This window comes from Danio rerio, chromosome 2, assembly GCF_049306965.1.
Source record: "Danio rerio strain Tuebingen ecotype United States chromosome 2, GRCz12tu, whole genome shotgun sequence".
Lineage (NCBI taxonomy): Eukaryota > Metazoa > Chordata > Actinopteri > Cypriniformes > Danionidae > Danio > Danio rerio.
In genome coordinates this window covers 14,122,501-14,143,031 of record NC_133177.1, presented here as the reverse complement: position 1 = coordinate 14,143,031, position 20,531 = coordinate 14,122,501, and the positions used below count along the sequence as shown (strand labels likewise).

The 20,531-nt window shown below is 46.0% G+C and overlaps 2 protein-coding genes across 8 annotated transcripts in view; one reads left to right on the top strand and one right to left on the bottom strand.

Annotated features, from left to right (window-relative positions):
• The window catches only part of cfap57 (cilia and flagella associated protein 57), a 328,197-nt gene that overhangs the window by 79,162 nt on the left and 228,504 nt on the right, over positions 1-20,531 (bottom strand). The window lies entirely within an intron of this gene.
• Positions 2,876-5,377, top strand: LOC137489690 (uncharacterized). 3 transcript variants are annotated; one of them, XM_073923857.1, is made up of 6 exons: positions 2,882-3,377; positions 3,464-3,934; positions 4,330-4,499; positions 4,594-4,848; positions 4,929-5,171; positions 5,251-5,377. In XM_073923857.1, the coding sequence occupies exons 1-6, from the start codon at positions 2,945-2,947 to the stop codon at positions 5,347-5,349; spliced, it is 1,671 nt and encodes a 556-aa protein (XP_073779958.1). In that variant the 5' UTR covers positions 2,882-2,944; the 3' UTR covers positions 5,350-5,377. The 3 variants fall into 3 exon arrangements, with proteins under 3 accessions (XP_073779964.1, XP_073779958.1, XP_073779953.1); XM_073923863.1 differs by having other exon boundaries at positions 2,876-3,377; positions 4,594-5,171; XM_073923852.1 differs by having other exon boundaries at positions 4,929-5,377.

Genomic DNA, 20,531 nt, shown 5'->3' with positions numbered 1-20,531 from the left:
CCCAGGCCTCAAAGGCAATCAAAGAAGCCCCAGGAGATGCGTTCGAACCCGGGGGAGCTAGGTGCGCGTAACTGCCCTGGTTCAGCCAAAGACCCAGGCCTCAAAGGCAATCAAAGAAACCCCAGGAGATGCGTTCGAACCCGGGGGAGCTAGGTGCGCGTTACTGCCCTGGTTCAGCCAAAGACCCAGGCCTCAAAGGCAATCAAAGAAGCCCCAGGAGATGCGTTCGAACCCGGGGGAGCTAGGTGCGCGTAACTGCCCTGGTTCAGCCAAAGACCCAGGCCTCAAAGGCAATCAAAGAAACCCCAGGAGATGCGTTCGAACCCGGGGGAGCTAGGTGCGCCTACTGCCCTGGTTCAGCCAAAGACCCAGGCCTCAAAGGCAATCAAAGAAACCCCAGGAGATGCGTTCGAACCCGGGGGAGCTAGGTGCGCCCTACTGCCCTGGTTCAGCCAAAGACCCAGGCCTCAAAGGCAATCAAAGAAACCCCAGTAGATGCGTTCGAACCCGGGGGAGCTAGGTGCGCGTAACTGCCCTGGTTCAGCCAAAGACCCAGGCCTCAAAGGCAATCAAAGAAACCCCAGGAGATGCGTTCGAACCCGGGGGAGCTAGGTGCGCGTTACTGCCCTGGTTCAGCCAAAGACCCAGGCCTCAAAGGCAATCAAAGAAGCCCCAGGAGATGCGTTCGAACCCGGGGGAGCTAGGTGCGCGTAACTGCCCTGGTTCAGCCAAAGACCCAGGCCTCAAAGGCAATCAAAGAAGCCCCAGGAGATGCGTTCGAACCCGGGGGAGCTAGGGGTCCATTGCTGAGCTGCTAACCCGCCTCCCAGCGCTCATATTCCCGCAGCAAACATAAGACCCCACCGCTGACGGAGGCTAAAACGACGTGCGGCTGGTGCCCCATACACGAGCCCAGGGCCGGTAGTGACCCATTCACAAACCCAAAGACCGATTGGGCCACCAGCGGTACGTCTTGGCCAGTTGGGTCACCAGCAGCACGTCTGTCTGATCCATGCGGTTTGGAGGAGTTAGTGTCCCCGGGCTTAATAGTGGGGTGCCCGGGCACGGCTGGTGATTAGGTGCAAATCTAGGGGGTCCTTTGGAACCAGCTCTTGCCGCCGGAGAGTGTGTGTGCCTCGGGCAGGGCACAGGCCCCCCCCAACGCTGGATCTCAGAGGCCCCATCAATGGTTCACCAGCGGCTCCATCAATGGTTCACCAGCGGCACATCTTTACGCATCTAGCGCCAAAGGTCCAACAGGAATACGTTATGCCTGGCGCTCACCGGGGCGTTGGTTAGACCCAGGCCCGAGCCCACCAAACCATGCCCGACGGGAGACCACCCTTCCCGGCCTGCTTGTCGGGACGTCCCGCGCCTGGAGGTTTTTGCCCGACACCCACAATCTCTGACCTGCCATCAGGTTTTCGGGGAAGGCGAAGAAATATGGACTTAGTCTCTGACAGTCCAGTCGCCAGACCCCACGGTGACTGATCGATAGGAGCTAGTGTGGCGCCCCAGGGGCCAGGCCCCCACCCAGGCCCCCCAAAGCACCAATGGGGTCGGCCTCTATGGGTGTGGCAGATCCTCCCCGTCCTGGGCGCTCTGTCAGGGAGGCGTGGGGGTGTCCCTCCGCACACAGCGCCCCCCCTTCCCGCCCCGATCTGTGGGTAAAGGACCCAGATGGCCCGTCTGGCTAAATGACCCAGAGCTTGTCTGCTGCTCAGCCTGCCCGCCAGCCCGCCCCCCTGGACTCCGTTTCCCCCGCGCCGATACTCGGCCCGTGCCCCCGCCCCACGCCCCTCGCCCTGCGAGGGCTGGGGGATGTTCGGTGGGTTCGGTCGAGTCACCCGGCGTGGTGAATCGAGGCCCCAGGGGCAGCGTAGGGAACGAGCTGGTGTGGGCTTCGATTCTACCCCCGCCCGAGTGTGTGCGTCTGCATCCCGTCCGTCCGCCCGCAAAGCCGCCCACCCCCTGGGTTTATCCTTGCTGGCTCCCGGCTGACCCCCACCCCGCCTACCCTGCTCCCGGGGGAGTGAGGGTGGTTGGTTGGGAGGGGAAGCTAGTGGACTCCGGCGAGGTGAAACGTGCCAGGGTCAGTGGTGCCGGGGTTACGGGCTGTCTGGACCCCCCTTTCGATGGTTGGTGCGTATTCCATGTTGGTTGTAGCAGGTCACAAAAGCTCCCGCGGCTGGCGCATGTGAAGCTGCCCCCCCCCCCCAATGGGGCTCAAACAATCCCCGTTTTGGGGTGGAAAAAGTGAACGTGAATGGCTGTGGAAAAGCTCCCGCTGGCCAGAACAGCAAAATGAAGGGGGGATAGGGAGTGAGGTGGGACACCCCTTCCCCAACTCGAGTCGTGACAAGAGAGAGAGGTGTCGAACCGCTGACCGGGGCAACGATGAAGGGGCGGTGGGGTGCATTGTTTAACGGGACACCCCCTCTGGTTCCTTTGAAAAGGGGGGAAGGGAGTGAGGTGGACACCCCTCTCCCCCCTACTTGAGAAGTCGTAACAAAATAAGGCTTGAACCGAATGGATCTCCGTAGGGCATCGGCTTACACCTCCTGGTGCGGGGGGGGGTGTCCTTCCCCTTTAAGAAATACGGGTGCACCAACGTCATGACGCGGAAGTGGACGCCGCCTCCGGCCGCTTATTAACCGCCGCACGTGGCGTGCGGGCCCCTTTCCCCCTCTGCATTGGCTCTAGCACGGTCATGGCTGAATGTGCCCTATGCTTCAACGTCTACAGCCGGCTTGCGCCTCACCTGACGGCCGTTCACAAGGTGGCCAACTCGGACGAGAAGCGACTGCTGCTCGCGCTGGCCGCCGGCCGCGTGGACACGCGGAAGACACCGTGCCCGGTCCCGGGATGTCGCCGTACGCCAGCCCGCCTAGACAGGCACTTGAGGCAGCACGCGGAGCTCTCGACCTCGGGAAGGAAAGAGGCTATGGGGAGGGCGAAACGCCGGAAAGTAGCTCGGGAGTTGCAGTGGCTGCAGTCCACCCAGCCTGCAATCCCCGTCGTGTCCCAGCTAGCATCGTCCTCCGAGGGGGAGCGGGACTCGGAGGACCCAGAGGCCGGCCGCCCGTGCGCCGACCGCGGCTGCAGGCGCGCCACCGAGCGCATACAGGCTCAGCTCACGGACCTGGGGAAACAGGTTACCAAGATGCGGTCCACCCTGCTCCAAATCACACGCCTCTACCGGGAGCTAAGGAAGGGAGAAGGGGGGAGAAGGAGGAGGAAGAGGGCCAGGAGAACCAGGTCGCCTCCTGCACCACCGCCTCCCGGGCGAGGGGCGGCCGGAGGTCCGACGCCCCCCGAGCCTCCGGAGGCTTTGGAGCCCACTGCCTACCCGTTCCCGGACCACGTCCCCGCGCTGAGTTGAGTATATTTCAGGCACGTCACTGTCGCTCTGCTGGGTGTGTGGCTTCGGGGAAGTTGACTCTTGGTTGTGCTCGTTCCACAGACCTTCTCTTGGGGGAGTTCGAAGGGTACCAACTGGGCAGCGAGCCCACCCCCCGCCTGCGGAACAACGTCACTTCGAAGCTGGGGAGAATCAAAGCCTTCCTTGGTTACATGGCCAGGGGCACCGCGGAGCCAGGGGACTTCCTCTTCCTCAACCAACCAGCCCGAATCCGAGCGTGGGCCGCCCGGCTAGGTCAGACGCGCATGGCCGAGCCCACCAGGCAGCACTACCTGAAGAACGTGGCTCAGTTCCTAGACTACCTCTCGGAGACGCCGCCGGCCGCCTGTCAGCTCTCCAGCACGGCTCTGGTTCTGATTCGAAGGGAGGTCAGAGCCCTCATCCGCGGCATACGCCGGCGTGTCGTCGTGCACGAGGTAAGGACCAAGCAGGCGAAGGAAAGCCGACTGATCCCCAAGGCCAGCCTGGTGCGCTGTCACCGGACCGCTGGGAGGAAAATTCCCGCCCTGCTAGGTAAGCAAGCCCTTCCGCCGTTCCAGCGATTCCCCCTGTTCGTTCTTCCGGGGCACCAACAGCCCTTGGTTCATCCAGCCACGTCTGTCTGCCCCTCTCCCCCGCGAATGGGACTCATTCGGGGGGGAAGGGGGGCAGACCGACGTGGCTGGATGAACCAACAGCTGCTGGTGGCCCGGAGAGGAATTGTGCGTTTCTTCTTCAGGGGCACCAGCAGTCCATGAACTGCTGGTGCCCCTGAAGAAGAAACGCACAATTCCTCTCCGGGCCACCAGCAGCTGTTGTTTGAGCTGCTGGCGCCCCGGAGAACAAGTCACCAGCAGCCAAGAGCTGTTGGTGACCCAGAAAGGAAATAGAACCGTCGGTGGTCTAATCTGTCTAATGTCCTTCACCAGATAGCCTCGAATCCAACCCAAGCACTAGGCAACAGTGGCGCTTCTATGGCTTTCTGACTGGCTACCTAACCTCCATCTCTGGGCACCGCTGTGGAGTCTTCCAGAATCTCACAATCCAGGAGGTTGAAGAGGCCTCCAGAAGCCCCGACGAGTCTGCTTATGTCATTAACGTGAGTATGGCGCAAGTAAGGTGGGGGTCACCAGTAGCATGCTCTCTCACTCACTCACTCACTCACTCACTCACTGCTTGTTCTCTGATGTCAGATTACCACTCACAAAACAAACAGAGCCTTTGGGGCGGCTCAGCTGTCCCTAAACAGGGAGGAATACAGCTGGTTCCGCAGGTTTTTGGCGCTGCGGGCTGGTCTCCCCGGAGGGAGCCAGGCTACCTATTTCTTTTTCACTTCCAGAGCCAGTCCTTGTCGGACCCTGAACAAGTACTTTCAGTCTGCTTGGCTCAGTATGGGCCTTCCAGGCAAACCCACCTTTACTGACGTACGCACTGCGATCGCGACTCATGTGAGTAGGCATTGTGACGCCCCTGTAACTACCAGCGGCGGCTTCTATCCTAATCAAGCTTCTGTCTCTCTCCGACGCAGGCAAAGAATGCACACTCTTCAGAGGATCGCCGCAAGGTGGCGCAATTCATGTGCCATGACACTTCAACCTCAGATAAGTTCTACGCACTTCACCTCGGACCTCTCCAAGCACGCGAGCGCCGCAGACTCTTTGAAAGGGCCCTGGAGGAGGAGGAGGAGGAGGAGGAGGATGGGGAGGCAGCGGGCACTGAAAGCCCCCCGCGGAAAGGGCGCAAGAGGACAGAGACTTCCGTCTCTCCCCTGGTAAAAATCACATTCTCTTTGGCGTGGACAGCAGAACGTATGGCATTGGCTAACTTCCCTTTATGTGTCTCTTTTCCAGGAGGGAACCAGCAGGAGGACGCTGCCATGGCGCCCTGCCAAAGGGAAAAGCCAGGGCGCTCGCCCGCTCGAACAAACAGAAGACTCTGAATCGTCCTGAATAAATATTGTACAACTTAACGGTCAAATGGTGTTCAGTGTCTTCATTATTCCTTTTATTTATTATCTGTGTGGTAAAAGTAAATTCAGTGGGGACAAAAATGAGCCCTGTCTTCTTAGTTCAACGCTGTATGCCTGCTGCGTCCAGGTCCTGCCTTGGCTACGTTCCGATTGGGACAGATTAGCCCTATCTTGTGTGTTAAAAGTGTCACGTGGGATGCCCTCGTCCAGGTTCTGCCTTGGCTACGTTCCAATTGGGACAAACTATCCCTGCCTTGAGTGTTAAAAGTGACTCGCGGGACGCCCCCGTCCAGGTTCAGCCTTGGTTGATAGCTCATAGGGAGAATGAATCCCTTTTCCAGCACAAGGGGGTGATGGGCTGGACAAATCTGTCCAGGTCTGCAAATGCTTTGAACGCCCAGAAGGCCTTGAGTCCAATTCTGTATATTAGCAAGCTTCTCCCGGGACAGCTCGGTCCTTAGAGATGCATGAATAGGTCAGGACAGGGCAGCTGTGGAGTGGAGGTTAACTTTATGGAGAAACTAAAATAGACTGAGCAATAGACAAGCTGAGAGCAGGTCTAAAGTCCAGAGCGGAACATGTTAGTTGTGCGCCTCACTTAAACATTGCTTAAAACACACAGGATATAGAGCAGAGCACAAATATCTTTACAAATGAAAAATAATTAAAGGAATAAAATGTTACAAAAATTATTATTTTCTACGTGTGGTTTATTTATAAAATAATTTTGAGAGGATCACATGCTTATGATCAACACAGCTAGCACCTCATTAGCTCTGTAATATGCTCTATTAGTTGATTACAGAAGCATTATAAATAACCAGTTTTTCACTCCAGTTATCTTCGTCTTGAGGAATGTTTCTCGCTACAAAACGCTCCAGCATCGTACCATTTAATCTATCGATATGGAAGAACAAACAAACAAACAACAACTCCAGCCAGAGCCCTGCTCTCCCTGAAAATTCAGCTGCAGCCTCGCCAGCTGTCGAGCTTGAATTCCCGCAAAACGCCGGCCCACCAGCTCTTCCTCTTCTACTTCCAACTGCCTCCCACAAACGCAGTCCACAAACTCCAACCAAAGCGTCGGCGATACAAACCATTGCAATTAAGTTGAACTCTCACTGCTCTCCTAGCGGTGCCTCGCTAAAATAACTACTCTTCAACAAAGAGTAAACATTTTATAAATCTTTTGAAAGACAAGACTTGTGTGACTAGAAAGATTTAACCAAGAACTTATCCTTCAAGCCTCCTGCCCATCCACAGGTCCATAAAGTAATTTGACTACAAGGATCCAGGCAATCTAATCTGTAAACATTAGTCCACGCTATATTCATATGTCGATAAACATCCATGAATTACGATGTTATCATCCAAACTATTCGCTTGAGTGCAGTAGCATCTTTCACACAAACACTAGTGATATTTGGTAAACAAAATAGCCGCCGATCTATGATTGACACTCCATTGAGCCAATAGCTGAAAGGAGAGGTGTCACCATCCAATGAGCTCCTAAAATTCGAGATGTTTTTTTTCCTGATGTGGCCAGGGGCAGATCGTTCAACGTACTTTTTGGGCCGGGCTGATCATCTTCTTATGATCTGATCGGCCCATAAAACACTTAGCAGACTGTCATGTTTTTCTGTCTAAGTGATTGATGGTGCTGTGAGCTGTCACGCTCTGAAAGTAAGATGTTTCTTTTCCGGACAGAGCGGCCATGTGACATAATTTGCAGCCCATTGGTTCTTTTCTTTAATGACATTGGGCTGACCCAATCACAAACTTCCATGTTGGGCTCCGTGTAACGTACGTTTGTATTTGTCAAAATAGTCACGCCTGTTTCGTACGTGCAGGTCCGCAGGAGAGCAGGCAGGCATTTGCCGTTTGAGTCTCTGCACTCTGCAGCGGGACACAGATCAATATATTCCTGTCAATTCAATCTAGTTACCTATCTGTCCATATAAATATACTTTTTTTTAATCTGCACTATGGTCTGCGGCAACTTTCTCCTGTGCTGTTTTCTTAACCTGCAAGTCTTTATTTTACAAATGATAAAGAATGTCTGCTTCTCAAGCTTTTTGAGGGGTGTCATTCATGTATTTTAAGATGCACTCGTTCAGAAGACAATCGCATGAGATATCATGACATTGTGTTTTTGATCGTCAGCATGATGTAGGCTTATAGTGACAATAATATTTAAACAATATGGTTATAATGATATTTATACATGACCAAACTAGTGTGAAACTTAAGCAACTTTTTTTTTTTTTACATTTAGTTTTGTGGTTTGGGCCCAAACAAATATTTGTTGCATTTTTCAATTGTTTAAGTTCATTTGATTGACACTGTAAAATCTTTTAGCTACGTTTGATGTTTCATTGTTGATTTTAAATTTTTTTTAAGGGTCTCTGACACATCGCTTTTATTATTTATCTTTATTTTATTAATCAACATTAGCTGTGTGCGTCAGTAGGCAGTTTTTATGTTCATTATTTATTAGGTTCCCTCAAAACATGCAGGCACACACATTTCCAGTGTAGATTTTACTTTTATTATAATAATAAATAAATAAAAAAGTTTTTAATTTCTCAATTCTCGTTATTTCCTATATATAGCTTTTGTGCTTTTATAAAGTGGGAGTTGGTAAACATATTCAAGGGCGTGCACAGATGGGGAGCATTTTGATTGATGTAGTGGGCCGCTCTGGCCCAAAATGCCGGGGCCGATTTTTTTGTCCCAGTCCAGCCCTGCAATGAGTGCAATTGTTTGTATTGTATATTTTATTATTATTATTATTATTATTATTATTATTATTAGTATTTTCCATATCTGTAATACTTGTATTTTGGCATTTTTTTGCAGTCCACTTAGAATCCAACATGGAAATCAATGTTTTCTTTATTGGCATTGATTGTTTAAAAATTCAATTTAATTTCTGTAATAAACATGGCTGTCAAGCCAGGATCTTGATGGTTTATTGTGGTTATGTTTTTAACATGAAGAAATCTGTGTTAGAAGTTAAACCAAAAATTCTAATAATGAGTTATATTTTGAATTTAAATAGTATTTGTCTTGCCTTTACATTAAATTTGCATTTGAATAGCCAAAATTACAAGTTTCAGTCTTTTAAATGTGATTAATCATGATTAATTGCGATTATTTTTTTAAAAGTGCGATTAATTAGTTTTTTTTTTTATCGATTGACAGCACTGAAATAAATATAAAAAAACTGCCACACGTGAGAAACGCGCAGATCTAGGATTGGCAGTAACCCACCACTCTTTTGGGGCAGGATGAAGTGCGGGCTGTAAAACCCGCTCTCTATCTAGGTTGGAGGGACCGGCTTGATTGCATCCTTCGCCAGGGCCAGACAGGGGGCTGACCCTGGTGAATACACACCCAGAACTTGGGAGGCCATTTTGCAACCTGAATTGCATAGCCAAGTCTGATTGTGCGTATGAGCCACCGCGAAGGGCTGGTCTGCGCTAACCAGGTAGGCAGAGCTTTCGCTAATGGACTCATCGCTACAATCGCTGACGTACCAGCAGTGGGGCAGCGCGGAGTGGGTGTGCTGATCCGGGAAACGCGAGGGTCCCTCGGAATAGCTGGAGGCAAGAGATTTGCTCTCGCTCCGCACCCAACTCCGGAGGGGAGGCTCGAGGGGTGGGAGAAAGAGATCGTCCTCCCAGTTCTTGTGAGCCACTGGCGAAACGCACCGAACCTGCGAGCTAGAAAGCATAGCGTCTCAGACTGGCAGATTTCGGGCTGTCACATCCGGGGAAGTGGAAAAGTGCTCTTTAATTGATGTTTTCATGGCAGTAAAAAGTGCTGTGGAAATGGGGCCCCGCCCTCCAGCGGGGAAAGAGCAAGTTCCCTCTTCTCCAGATGACCTGTCCCAAGGACGAGTCCCACCGATAGGTGACATACCCATCACGAAGCTCACAAGCCTGGGTTTGACCCACCCTCATGCAGCTCGACCAGCGCCTGCGCTTGGTAGCGCTGGTAGGAGGTCATCGCGTGCAAGACGAAAGCAGCCAGGCCCGCAGCCATGTAAGCTCTAGCTCCGAGGGAGGCAGAAAACTTACAGAGACAAAGATTGACCGCAATCACACGCTCAACCTGAGGAATCGCCACATACCCCCTGGCCGCTCCACCGTCAAGAGTGGTGAGGGTGGAGGGACACACAGCACGGGCAGAAAAAAGTGCCCTCCAAGACTGCGTGAGCCTACTGTGGCTTCGAAGGCCTCTGGTCCTCTACGTAGCACCCATCTAGTCGGTCCAGCCCAGGAAAGCACGGCTAACATGTCCGTTTCAGGATCCATCTTGACAGCGCTCACCTGCCCGGAGGGGGCGAGCGGGTCTGGATCATCATCGGACAATGAATGCCCCCTCTCCGATGCCACGGTGGATGTCTGGTCTCCGGTGTCATCGAGTGTAAGGGCTCGCATCTGGTTAGACGGATCGCTTCCCCCCCGAAGCTTGGATGGAGCGCTTGGAGGAGCGGGAGGTCCGCGGGCCCATGGGCAACGGATTATCTCTCGCTGAAACCCTCAGATCTGCCCGAGTGCCCGCTGCAGTGCAGGGGACAACTGAGGTGGTATGCCTTTTTGCAAAGGCTAGCCATGATCTTAACTGCGCAACAGTCATGGCATCGCAATGATGACATGAACTGCCCGCAAGCAGCGCATTAACGTCCCCCAGGCATGCAACGCAGTACCCGTGCCCATCATCCGAGGACAGGAAACCACCACATCCAGAAATGCCATCCTGAAAAGGACGTGCTGCACGACTGTGTTGCTCTCTTTGTGAAGTTGCAACTTTTATACGCACCGCTCTGGAGGACCGGACCCAGTTACAATTTATTATGTATGCTGTACATGTACCATGTTGTAAGATTTCATTTCTGATTCTCTCTCGTTTCTCATTCCAGAGATCAAGACAGTCGGCCCCAGAAGCTGAACTTCATCCAACTTATTACACTTAACGTCCATTTCAAATACAATCATACTCTATACAAAGGATACATTTCAACTCATACAGCCCACATCCAAGATGCTATGTTTATACAACCCTTTTTTTGGGTTTTGAGACGCTCCGAACTAACATCAATTTCAATCCCACAATCCAACTCACCATATCTGATCTGACTGAAAGAACTCTATCTTTCTCTATTAAGCAAAGCAAAAATCGATCAAATCTGCAAAGCACATTCTATATACATTTTTGACATCGCCTCCCTCACCCACACCTTTTTAATGTTTCACATGTGTTTCTAAGTATAAGCACAACTTGAACTATCCTATACATTCATTCACTCTCGTTCACCACAGCTTTGACTCATTTAGGGGTCGCCCCAAATTTCAAATGTTGCAGTAGTGACGCTCTAGCTAAGCCCTTATTCACTTTCATCTCTACATATCACTACTGACAGTATTTAACATTCCTGCGGGAGCACTCATAACTGTCCAAAACCAACTACTACTGCACCTATGCAAAAGCAGAGGCACTCCGCTGAGCTACTCTTACCATAGCACCACTACAACTGCAGTAACACTCTACCTGAGCCCCTATTCACTTTCATATCCACATATAACTGGCAGTATTAAATATTCTTGCGGGAGCACTTATAATGCTCCCAAACTGACAACCACCACACCTCTGAAACAGCAATTTGTTTACCTCCCCTCTCCCACACTCCCATTTCAAACCCTCTTAGCATTTATAAATCTAAGGAAATCCCAAAACCCCAAACCTTCCTCCCCACTTTTTACTTACGACGCTTAATCGTCCAGTAACTCGATTTTGGTTCGCGTTTGGTTCCAAACACCTCAAAGAATACTACTCTTATTAGGCTCCCCACCCAATCCATTCTCTAGCCATTCCTTCAGAATCAGAGCAACCACTACAGCAGCTCACAATGGGCTCTCCCAAAATCAGATCCAGGTCCTCCAGGTCAGATCCAGGATGCTTTCAATACCTACATCCGATTCAGCCGAATCCGTCTCAAAGAAGCCCAGACGACACCCACCCTCTTGAGTAAAAGGATAGAAATTTAACTCTGCTTCCTTTCCCCCCAACCCCCCAACCTTTCAACGCTCTCATTTCAGCACATAATCTCCCCCTAGCTCTCTCCACGGAGTGCACGAACGCTGACCCCAACAGGAGCAACACCTCTTTCCCCAGGCAGGCCACTAGTATAAAATCTTCCGCTTCTTTCCCCCATCGAGTTTCTCCGCACCTCCTTCTCCTTTCTAGCGTTGAGTTCCTCCGCACCTCCTTTTCTTCCTTTAAGCATCGAATGCTTCCACTCTTTCCTCCACCCCCCATCCCCCCCACAAACAAAAAAAATACTTTTATTATGAAAAAGTAAAAAATAAATAAAATAAATAAAAAATAAATATATATATATATATATATATATATATATATATATATATATATATATATATATATATATATATATATATATATATAAATAACTTACTCACTATCCTGTAGTAGTCTAAATCTCTGCTACTTTCTTCAGCGTCGAGTTACTCCGCTACTTTCCTCTTTTCAGCGTTGAGTTCCTCCGCTACTCTTTTTTAATTCCTCATCAACCCTGACTCCTAAGGAGTCTTCCTATGCTCTAACCCCCCCGGATACCTGCTAAGCCCAACTACCACAGGAGTTTCAACCACTCCCTCCCTTCCCAGCCCGAACCCCAGCTGTAACTCGCACGGAGTCGCCCCGAGAGCTCGGAGTTCCTCAGACAATACTGCTTCTCAGCATTGAGATCCTCCTCTACTTTTCCTATTTCTAGCAGCAAGTTCCTCTGCTACTCTCCTTCCTTCCCCTAGGCACCTCTCCCCAACCCTGCCCCCATGAACCTGACTCCTATGGAGTCCCACCCCCTTTTCTGATAGGGCAACACAGTGGCCCAGTGGCTAGCACTGTTGCCTCACAGCAAGAACACAGCCAGTAAAACTTCCGTTTGAGCCAGTTAGTGTTTCTGTGCCGAGTTTCTATGTTCTCCCCATGTTCGAGTTGGGTTCTGCGGTTTCCTCCCAACGTCCAAAAACATACACCATAGCCAATTGACTAAACCAAATTAACAACCAAGTATACACTTCTCACACAACAACAGCAAGGGAGTTGTCAAGACCTACCTGAGCTTGAACTCGGGGAGGGAGCTCCGAGCTCAACGATATTACGAGCTCAGGGCTCTCTTCCGGGACAGCATGCCAATTATGCTTTATTGATTATCAGCTATTATCAGCTAGTGTGAACTCTTGAAATAAATATAAAAACCACTGACTCCATGCCTTCTTCACCTCGGGGGCTTTTGTCAGTTTATTCACAACAACTTGGTTTTCATTCATTTTCTTTTCGGTTAGTCCCTTTATTAATCCTGGGTTTTACGCAGCAAATGACTGCCCATCACTAGGAAATATCCATGCACATTCATTCACACATATACACTATGGACAATTTAGCCTTCCCAACTCTCCTGTACCGCATGTCTTTGGACTTGTGGGGGAAACCGGAGCACCTGGAGGAAACCCACGCAAACCTAGCAGAGGCTCGTACCAGTGACCATCTTGCTGTGATCGTGCTACCTACTGCGCCATCGTGCTGCTCGACAGCTTGCTTTTGCATAATGTTATAATTATAAGATGTATTATTTTATGCATATTTGTATTTGTTTGATTAAAACAAGCTTAGATTTAACCACCTGTCAGACTTTGGCATAGAATGTGTCTTTGGATATAACTTTTTGACCACACTTTGTTATTATTGTGAATTTATTCATTTGCAGTGAATTGAAACTGAATTTAAAAATAGTTTGAAACAAATATTTGCGTTTAACAAATAAAATTAATTATGTGGGCTAATGTATGTCTTCAGTGAAGAGCACACAACAACGTTTCCTTATCCACGAAAGTGAGAGTGAAAGTAAAGCCTAATGGAGAGGAGGCTCATTAGCCGCATTTCCACCTTTTTCGTCGAATACCTTGAGCCAAAGAGGGCGGAGCGAAAGGAGAGGCAGACACTAGTTTTCTGATCACACGAGTACACATGCCAAACAAATAAACAAATAAATAAATAAGGGAAAACAAACATCTAGCCTTATAGGCTGTTTTTTTTTTTTTTTTTGTGTATGATCGATCTTATGTTTCCCTTTTAAATGTAAGGCTGTTGCATAAAACAGTGAAGTTTTGAGGTAACACTTTAATATAAGGTTCATTAGTTAGTGCATTTACTAACATGAACTAATTATGAACAATGCATGAACAGCATTTATTAATCATAATTGAACATTTACTAATGCATTATTAACATCCAAGTCCATGCTTGTTAACATTAGTTAATGCACCATGAGTTAACATGAACTAACAATGAATTACTGTATTTTCATTAACTAACGTTAACTAAGATGAACAAATACAGTAGTAAATGTATTGTTCATTGTTCATATTAGTAAATGCATTAGTTATTGTTACGTTTAAAAGATGTGTTTTTGTGCATTTACATGCCTGTTATTGAATATGAGACCAGGCAAAAAAAACGCTCCCTTTACAGCACTGTTGATGCCGCAAGGCTTTTTTCTTTTTTTCTCTCTATATTTTGCAGATAATACACAATATGAAGACAACAGAAAGACATAAGGCTTAACAAAGTACGTGTCCACTTTTAAAGACTGAATACAATAGTGTCATATTTTGATAAAATAGCCTAAGCTATATTGAAATAATTTAAAGAATTAAAAATATCAGATATAATAAAATTGCATTAAATAAATAAATCAATATAAAAACAAACAAAAGCTAGCTATTGTCACCAGCTCGGTCCCAGTTTTTCCCCTCACTGGCCAGCAGAGGTCAGAGTTCTAAACACTACATCCCCCAGAAGCCCCGTTTCTGTCTCTGATTGTGCTGCACCTGACTTTCATCACACACACCCATAAAAGCAGCATCCACGCCCACTTCTTTGCGAAGTCTTGTTTGCCTGTCAACATTACTGAGCGTTTATCCTTGTACCCTTATTGCTTGTGTAACGGAGTAAATAAGTGTCTTAAACTTATGCCTAAATGGGGACATCGCCCTCTAGAGTGTGGGTGATGTAATAAGCGCGTGGAGTAGAGACCGCCCACATCAGAGTTAACGAAGCCTTGCTGTGGGTAAGTTGCACGTTTCTCCCGGATGAAAAATTACCATTAATAAGTGTTTAAAACACATAAATATTAGCTTTAATGTGACTTAATATTTCAATGAATATGTTGGGGCACTGTTGAGTTGTGTTTGGCGTTGAGTGTGCTTCTCAATCTTGAGTTTATAACGTGTTTATATAACGAGGCCTGATTGAAATTAAATTGTCTTGTGTTCATATAGAGATGGTCATTTTCTTTGTGAACCAGCAACTATTTACACGCGCTGCCTGTCTCCATTGTACAGGTATGTCGTTAAATGTTATTAATTAATTGTTTGTAACTCTTTTTTTTTTTTTTTTATTCAAAACAAGTTGCTAAAAGTCTCCACTAGGTAGGGAAGTTCTTACTTTTGGAGTTGAGTTGTATTGCTCTGTTACACTCAGTGATTGTACATTGAGAATTGTGATTCATTAATTTGTCATTCAAAATTCAAAGTGTGTTATGTTTTTCATATTCTGACTGTTAAAATTTACACTATACGATCACAAAGTTAAAAAGAAATTAATTGGCATATATATATATATATTTATATATATATATATAAAAAAAAAAAAATATATATATATATATATATATATATATATATATATATATATATATATAAACTGTTTTAAATAAAACAGGGCAGAGTTAACAAAGCCTTGCTGTGGAGGTGGTAATTTTCTTTGTGAACCAGCAACTATTTACACGCGCTGTCTGTATCAATTGTACAGTGTTCAGTAAGAAGACAGCCTAGGCAAGACCGTCACACTTGCCTGTTATCGAACCGGACTGTTATTGATCTTGATTTCCTTGCTGCCTGTCCCGACCCTCTGCATTCCTATCCTTCTACGATTTAGCTGCCAGCCCTGACCTACGCCTGTCTCTATGATCTACGAGTTTATGCCGCCTGCCTTTCGACTATATATGCTGGATTTTTATGTGAGTGTTTACAAAACCATTTGGCTTGTGTTTCTGACTCTGAATTCAATAAACATACTGCAAATGGATCCCTCCGTGCCAGCCTCTTTGTTACAGCAATAACAATTTAGGTATACACAGTACATAAATCAAACTGTTTTAAAGCCTTATTAAACTTTCATTTTACAAAGGCCTATCTGAAAAAAAAAAAAAAAAGATTTTAGATTTTTACTAAAAACAATAAACACCGGAGGTTTGAAATATCATTTATAAAGTATTTGGATACAATGATATTAATCAAATAGTGCAAATCAGAGCAGTTTTTGGGTGAGTGAAAGCAGAAACTAGACTACCTTTTTTTCTGTCATCCTGTCCCGCACAGCGCCTCTTTACCCAGACTGGCCCAATGAAAGCCCTCGCTCGCACTGGCCCAAAAGTGGAAATGTGGCCCTTTGTCCTGTTTTCTTAACTGTTTTAAAGTATTCAGTGTTTCCACTTACAAAGTTAGCCATTTATTTAGCAAATGTGCCATGGAGTGACGCAACTGACTCTTAAATGGAAACAGAGATGAAACTCTGATTGGTTTATTCTCAAAACACACCTTTAACTCATTAAGAGAATAAGCTTAACTCTGTTAGACCATGCACTACGGCGAAGAGTGTATTTTTCCGTCCTTAAAATAGCAAAAGTGGATTCGGACATGCCCTTAATGCTTTTGCGCCCTGCGCTTTAGACTTTGTGCCTAGATAATTAAAATAGAGCCCTAAGTGTTGATGATTTTAATATTCATAAATATCATTAAAAAGATTTTAATATTATTAAAATATCATTTAAAAACTTAAACATATAGATGTTTAAGCCTGGCCTTTTTAGACATACTAGCCACTGTTCAAGTAAAACAGCATGTCTTGGGGCCTACTTATTGTCATAATTTTACCTTAGACTTAATATTATCACATGCATGGTATTGATATTTATAATGTTAAAGTTGTGAGGCAGAGTGACAATATTTCAGATCACTATTTAATCTCTTGTTTATTTTGCATTGATAGGGCTCCAAAACCAGCTTCTATTTATTTATTTATGAATTCATTTATTTTTATAAATTTTTTTTATTAGAATATGCAAAAAGGTAAATAAATTGGGATTATACAAATACAAAGAAACATAAAAAAAATAAAAAAATAAATAAATAAAACAACAACAATGTAGTCAGGTATTGGTATATGTGTGTATGTGCGTGTGTGTGTGTGTGTGTGTGTGCGCGCGTGTATGTGTGTGCGCATGTAATGGTAACTTGGTGGACAGGTCAGAGTACATAAGGGACAATAACAGTCAATAAATGAAGTAAGTATCACAGATATAAATAAAACTGATAAAAAGAAACCAGTCAGTGGTAAGGAGTAACAACAATGCTTGTATTGTATGATAGTGATAATGACAGTAAAAAGAAAGGAAGGACAACAGTAATAATAACTGACAACAACAACAATATTAAAAAATGGCCGCAAGCGGCGATTGACGGGGTTCGAGCATTTGGCAAGCTTAGGACATTTATGCTGTTTAGTTCTATGACAACCCACAATTTAAGGCTGTCACTGAAACAATACCTTGATGGAATGTACTAACTGGAAAAAGTAATGTGTAAATGAATCAAGTAGCAGACTGGGACTAAGTCAGATTTTAAATGCAATAAGAGTTTATACTACATCAAAATGTGATTCAGAAATATCTTGCAGATTCAATCACTTTGAAACAACAAAAAGTGGTTTTATGCTGTCCTCTACTGGCTACAAACAGTAATGCATTTTTGAGACATTTTCTGTATGCCATACACACACTGTGTGTAAATGAACTTGTTATAATTATCTAAGGAGTAAAAAAATATTTTTTCATAGAAGTTGATTTAGACAGTGCAGACATTTGCACAACACTGGATTTGTTGAAAGTGAGCAAAAAAAAAGGACTAGTTCCCAAAAGTAGTTTTTTGAAATAATGGTGAATAATGAATGGATGGTGTAGTATCCTGGAGTAACCACAAGAGGTCGTTATTGGTTTATACATGTGTGTTATTGCCTGTAACCCAGTTGAAAGACGAGAGCCGATGCAGGAAGGCATACGGTGGAAATGTCTTTTGTTACAACTGAAGTAAACAGAAGTAAAGGTTCGTTTCAACCCTATACTTGCAGTAGAGTTATCTTTATTGAAGATACAACATTTTTGGCGACGAGGATAAAGCGGAAGCACGTGATGACAGCAAATTAATGAGGTAGAAATGACGGAGCACTGTGCTAATAACTGCCTGTGAGGGAATTAGAAGAAGAAGAAGAAAAAAAAAAAAAAAAGATCGTGTGAAAAGCAACCATGGCTACAGGAACTATTGGCTCACTAGGAATGTTTGATGCTAAAATTCAAACATGGGAAGAATATTCCGAAGTGCTGGAGCAATTTTTCGTGGCTAATGGAATCGAAGATGAGGGTAAGCAAAGAGCTATTCTCATAAGTGTTGTGGGACCACAAACTTACAGTGTGATGCGAAATCTTCTAAGCCCTGTGAAACCAAGTGAAAGAACTTATGAGCAGCTGGTAACGATGCTAAAAAACCATTTCAATCCCCAGCCAAGCGAGATTGTTCAGAGATTTAAATTTGACTCCAGAACAAAGAAGCCGACAGAGACCGTAACAGAGTATGTTGCAGAGTTGCGTTGTTTAGCTCAAGACTGTAATTATGGAACAACTTTGGATCAAATGCTGAGGGATCGTCTTGTGTGTGGCATTGATGATGATCGGATTCAGAGACGTTTGCTTTCAGAAACAAATCTGACATTTGAAACTGCTTTTAAATTAGCAGTAGCCACGGAAACTGCAAGCAAAAATGTGCTTGACCTACAAAATAAATCCTGTGTACAGACATGTAACAACGTCAAGTTCAAAGTGAAGAAATCTGATCAAGAAAAAAAAGGAGAGTCAGGTGAACAAATAGATACCAGAGACTGCTACAGGTGTGGAGGAAAAAACCACAAAGCCAGTGAATGCAGATTTAAGAAGGAAAAATGTTATCAATGTGGAAAATTGGGTCATATTTCAAGGTCGTGTCGCAACAAAAATAAACAGAGGGGACACACTGGCACTGGAAGTAGAGCAAAAGGAGTGTGGCCACATAGAGCATTTAAAGTAAGTGAAAATAATGAGAGTGATGAGTCAGAAGAAACCTTCACTTTGGCATGTATAAAAGCGGATGCTATGAAGAAAGTGAAGCCCCTCACTGTTGAGTTACATATTGATGACAAACTTGTGAGTTTTGAGATCGATACAGGATGTAGTGTCAGTTTAATGAACGAAGGTATGTTCAATGACATTTGGAAAGACACAAACGCTCCCAAATTAAGATCCTCAAAAATGAAGTTGAGAACTTATACAGGAGAGCCAGTAGAGATAGTGGGGGTAGCAGACGTTCATGTAAAATACCAGCAGCAGGAAAAAGAAATGCCTCTTGTCATAGTCAAAGGAACAGGACCATGTTTACTAGGTCGAGGCTGGCTGGAAGAAATTCAACTGCAATGGGGTGAGATAAAGCTGATACAGTCAGAGATGAAGACACTGCAACAGGTGCTATCTAAGCATGACGAAGTGTTCAAAGAAGAGCTTGGGACACTAAGGGGCACTACTGCTACTCTTCATGTTCCGACTGATGCCTCACCACGATTTTACAGACCCAGATCAGTGCCATATGCCTTAAAAACAAAGGTGGAAGAAGAAATTAATCGTCTGCTGCGAAACAAGATCATCTCACCTGTTAAGTATTCAGAGTGGGCAGCTCCTGTTGTGCCTATCTTGAAACCAGATGGTAGTATAAGACTATGCGGTGACTACAAACTTACAGTCAACAGAGTGTCAACACTGGAACAATATCCATTACCTAGAGTGGAAGATCTTTTTGCTCTATTGGATGGAGGAAAGCAGTTCACAAAACTGGACATGAGTCACGCATACCAACAAATAGTCATGGATGAGAACTCCAAGAAATATTTGACTGTGAATACTTCCAAAGGGTTATTCACATATAATCGTCTACCTTTTGGAGTTGCGTCCGCCCCAGCTATCTTTCAGAGAACAATGGAGGGATTGCTGCAAGGCATACCTGGAGTAGTTGTGTATCTGGATGATATATTGGTGACTGGAGGAAACCAAGACAGACATTTGAAGACACTAGATGAGGTGTTGACCAGGCTGAAAGAAGCTGGTTTGCGGCTAAAAAGGGGAAAATGTGTGTTCCTGGCAAATGAGGTGGAGTATTTGGGTCACAGAGTAGATGCACAGGGTCTACATCCCACAGAAAATAAAGCAAAAGCCATTGATGAAGCACCAGAACCAAGAAATGTCACAGAGCTTAAGGCTTACCTGGGGTTGCTGAACTATTATAATAAGTTCCTTCCAAATTTGGCAACGCTACTAGCCCCCCTGCATCTGTTGCTGAGAAAAGATGTTCAATGGATGTGGAAAAAAGCACAAAAAGAAGCCTTCAAAGAATCTAAAGCACTTCTGAAATCAGCAAAGGTGCTAGTGCACTATTCCTCAGATTCAGAATTAGTTCTAGCTTGTGATGCCTCACCCTATGGGGTTGGTGCGGTGCTCTCGCAGCGCAGAAAAGGAGAGAGCATGGAGAAACCTCTTGGGTTCATGTCACGAACATTAACGGCTGCAGAGAAGCGGTACTCACAGTTAGACAAAGAAGGCCTAGCGGTGATTTTTGGCATCCAAAGATTCCACAAGTACTTGTATGGTCGTGCATTCACAATCTGCACTGATCATAAGCCCTTGATCAATTTGTTCAATGAAACGAAAGCAGTTCCTCAAATGGGATCACCCAGAGTGCAAAGGTGGGCTGTGATGTTACAAGCATATCAGTACAACATTGTATACAAGCCAGGAAAGTACCACCAAAATGCTGATGCACTGAGTAGACTCCCAATGCCAAGTGAGGGAGAACCGGAGGACACCAATGATCAAGTGCTGATGATGGAATTAATGGATGACTCACCTGTAAGTGCAGTGCAAATTCGGAAGTGGACATC

Excerpts from the sequence above, each read along its gene's own strand:
- LOC137489690 (XM_073923863.1), top strand. The coding sequence starts at position 2,945 with ATGGGGAGGGCGAAACGCCGGAAAGTAGCTCGGGAGTTGCAGTGGCTG. Across the intron at positions 3,378-3,463 it reads GGACCACGTCCCCGCGCTGA|ACCTTCTCTTGGGGGAGTTC; the intron begins GTTGAGTATATT and ends CTCGTTCCACAG. Across the intron at positions 4,500-4,593 it reads AGTCTGCTTATGTCATTAAC|ATTACCACTCACAAAACAAA; the intron begins GTGAGTATGGCG and ends CTCTGATGTCAG.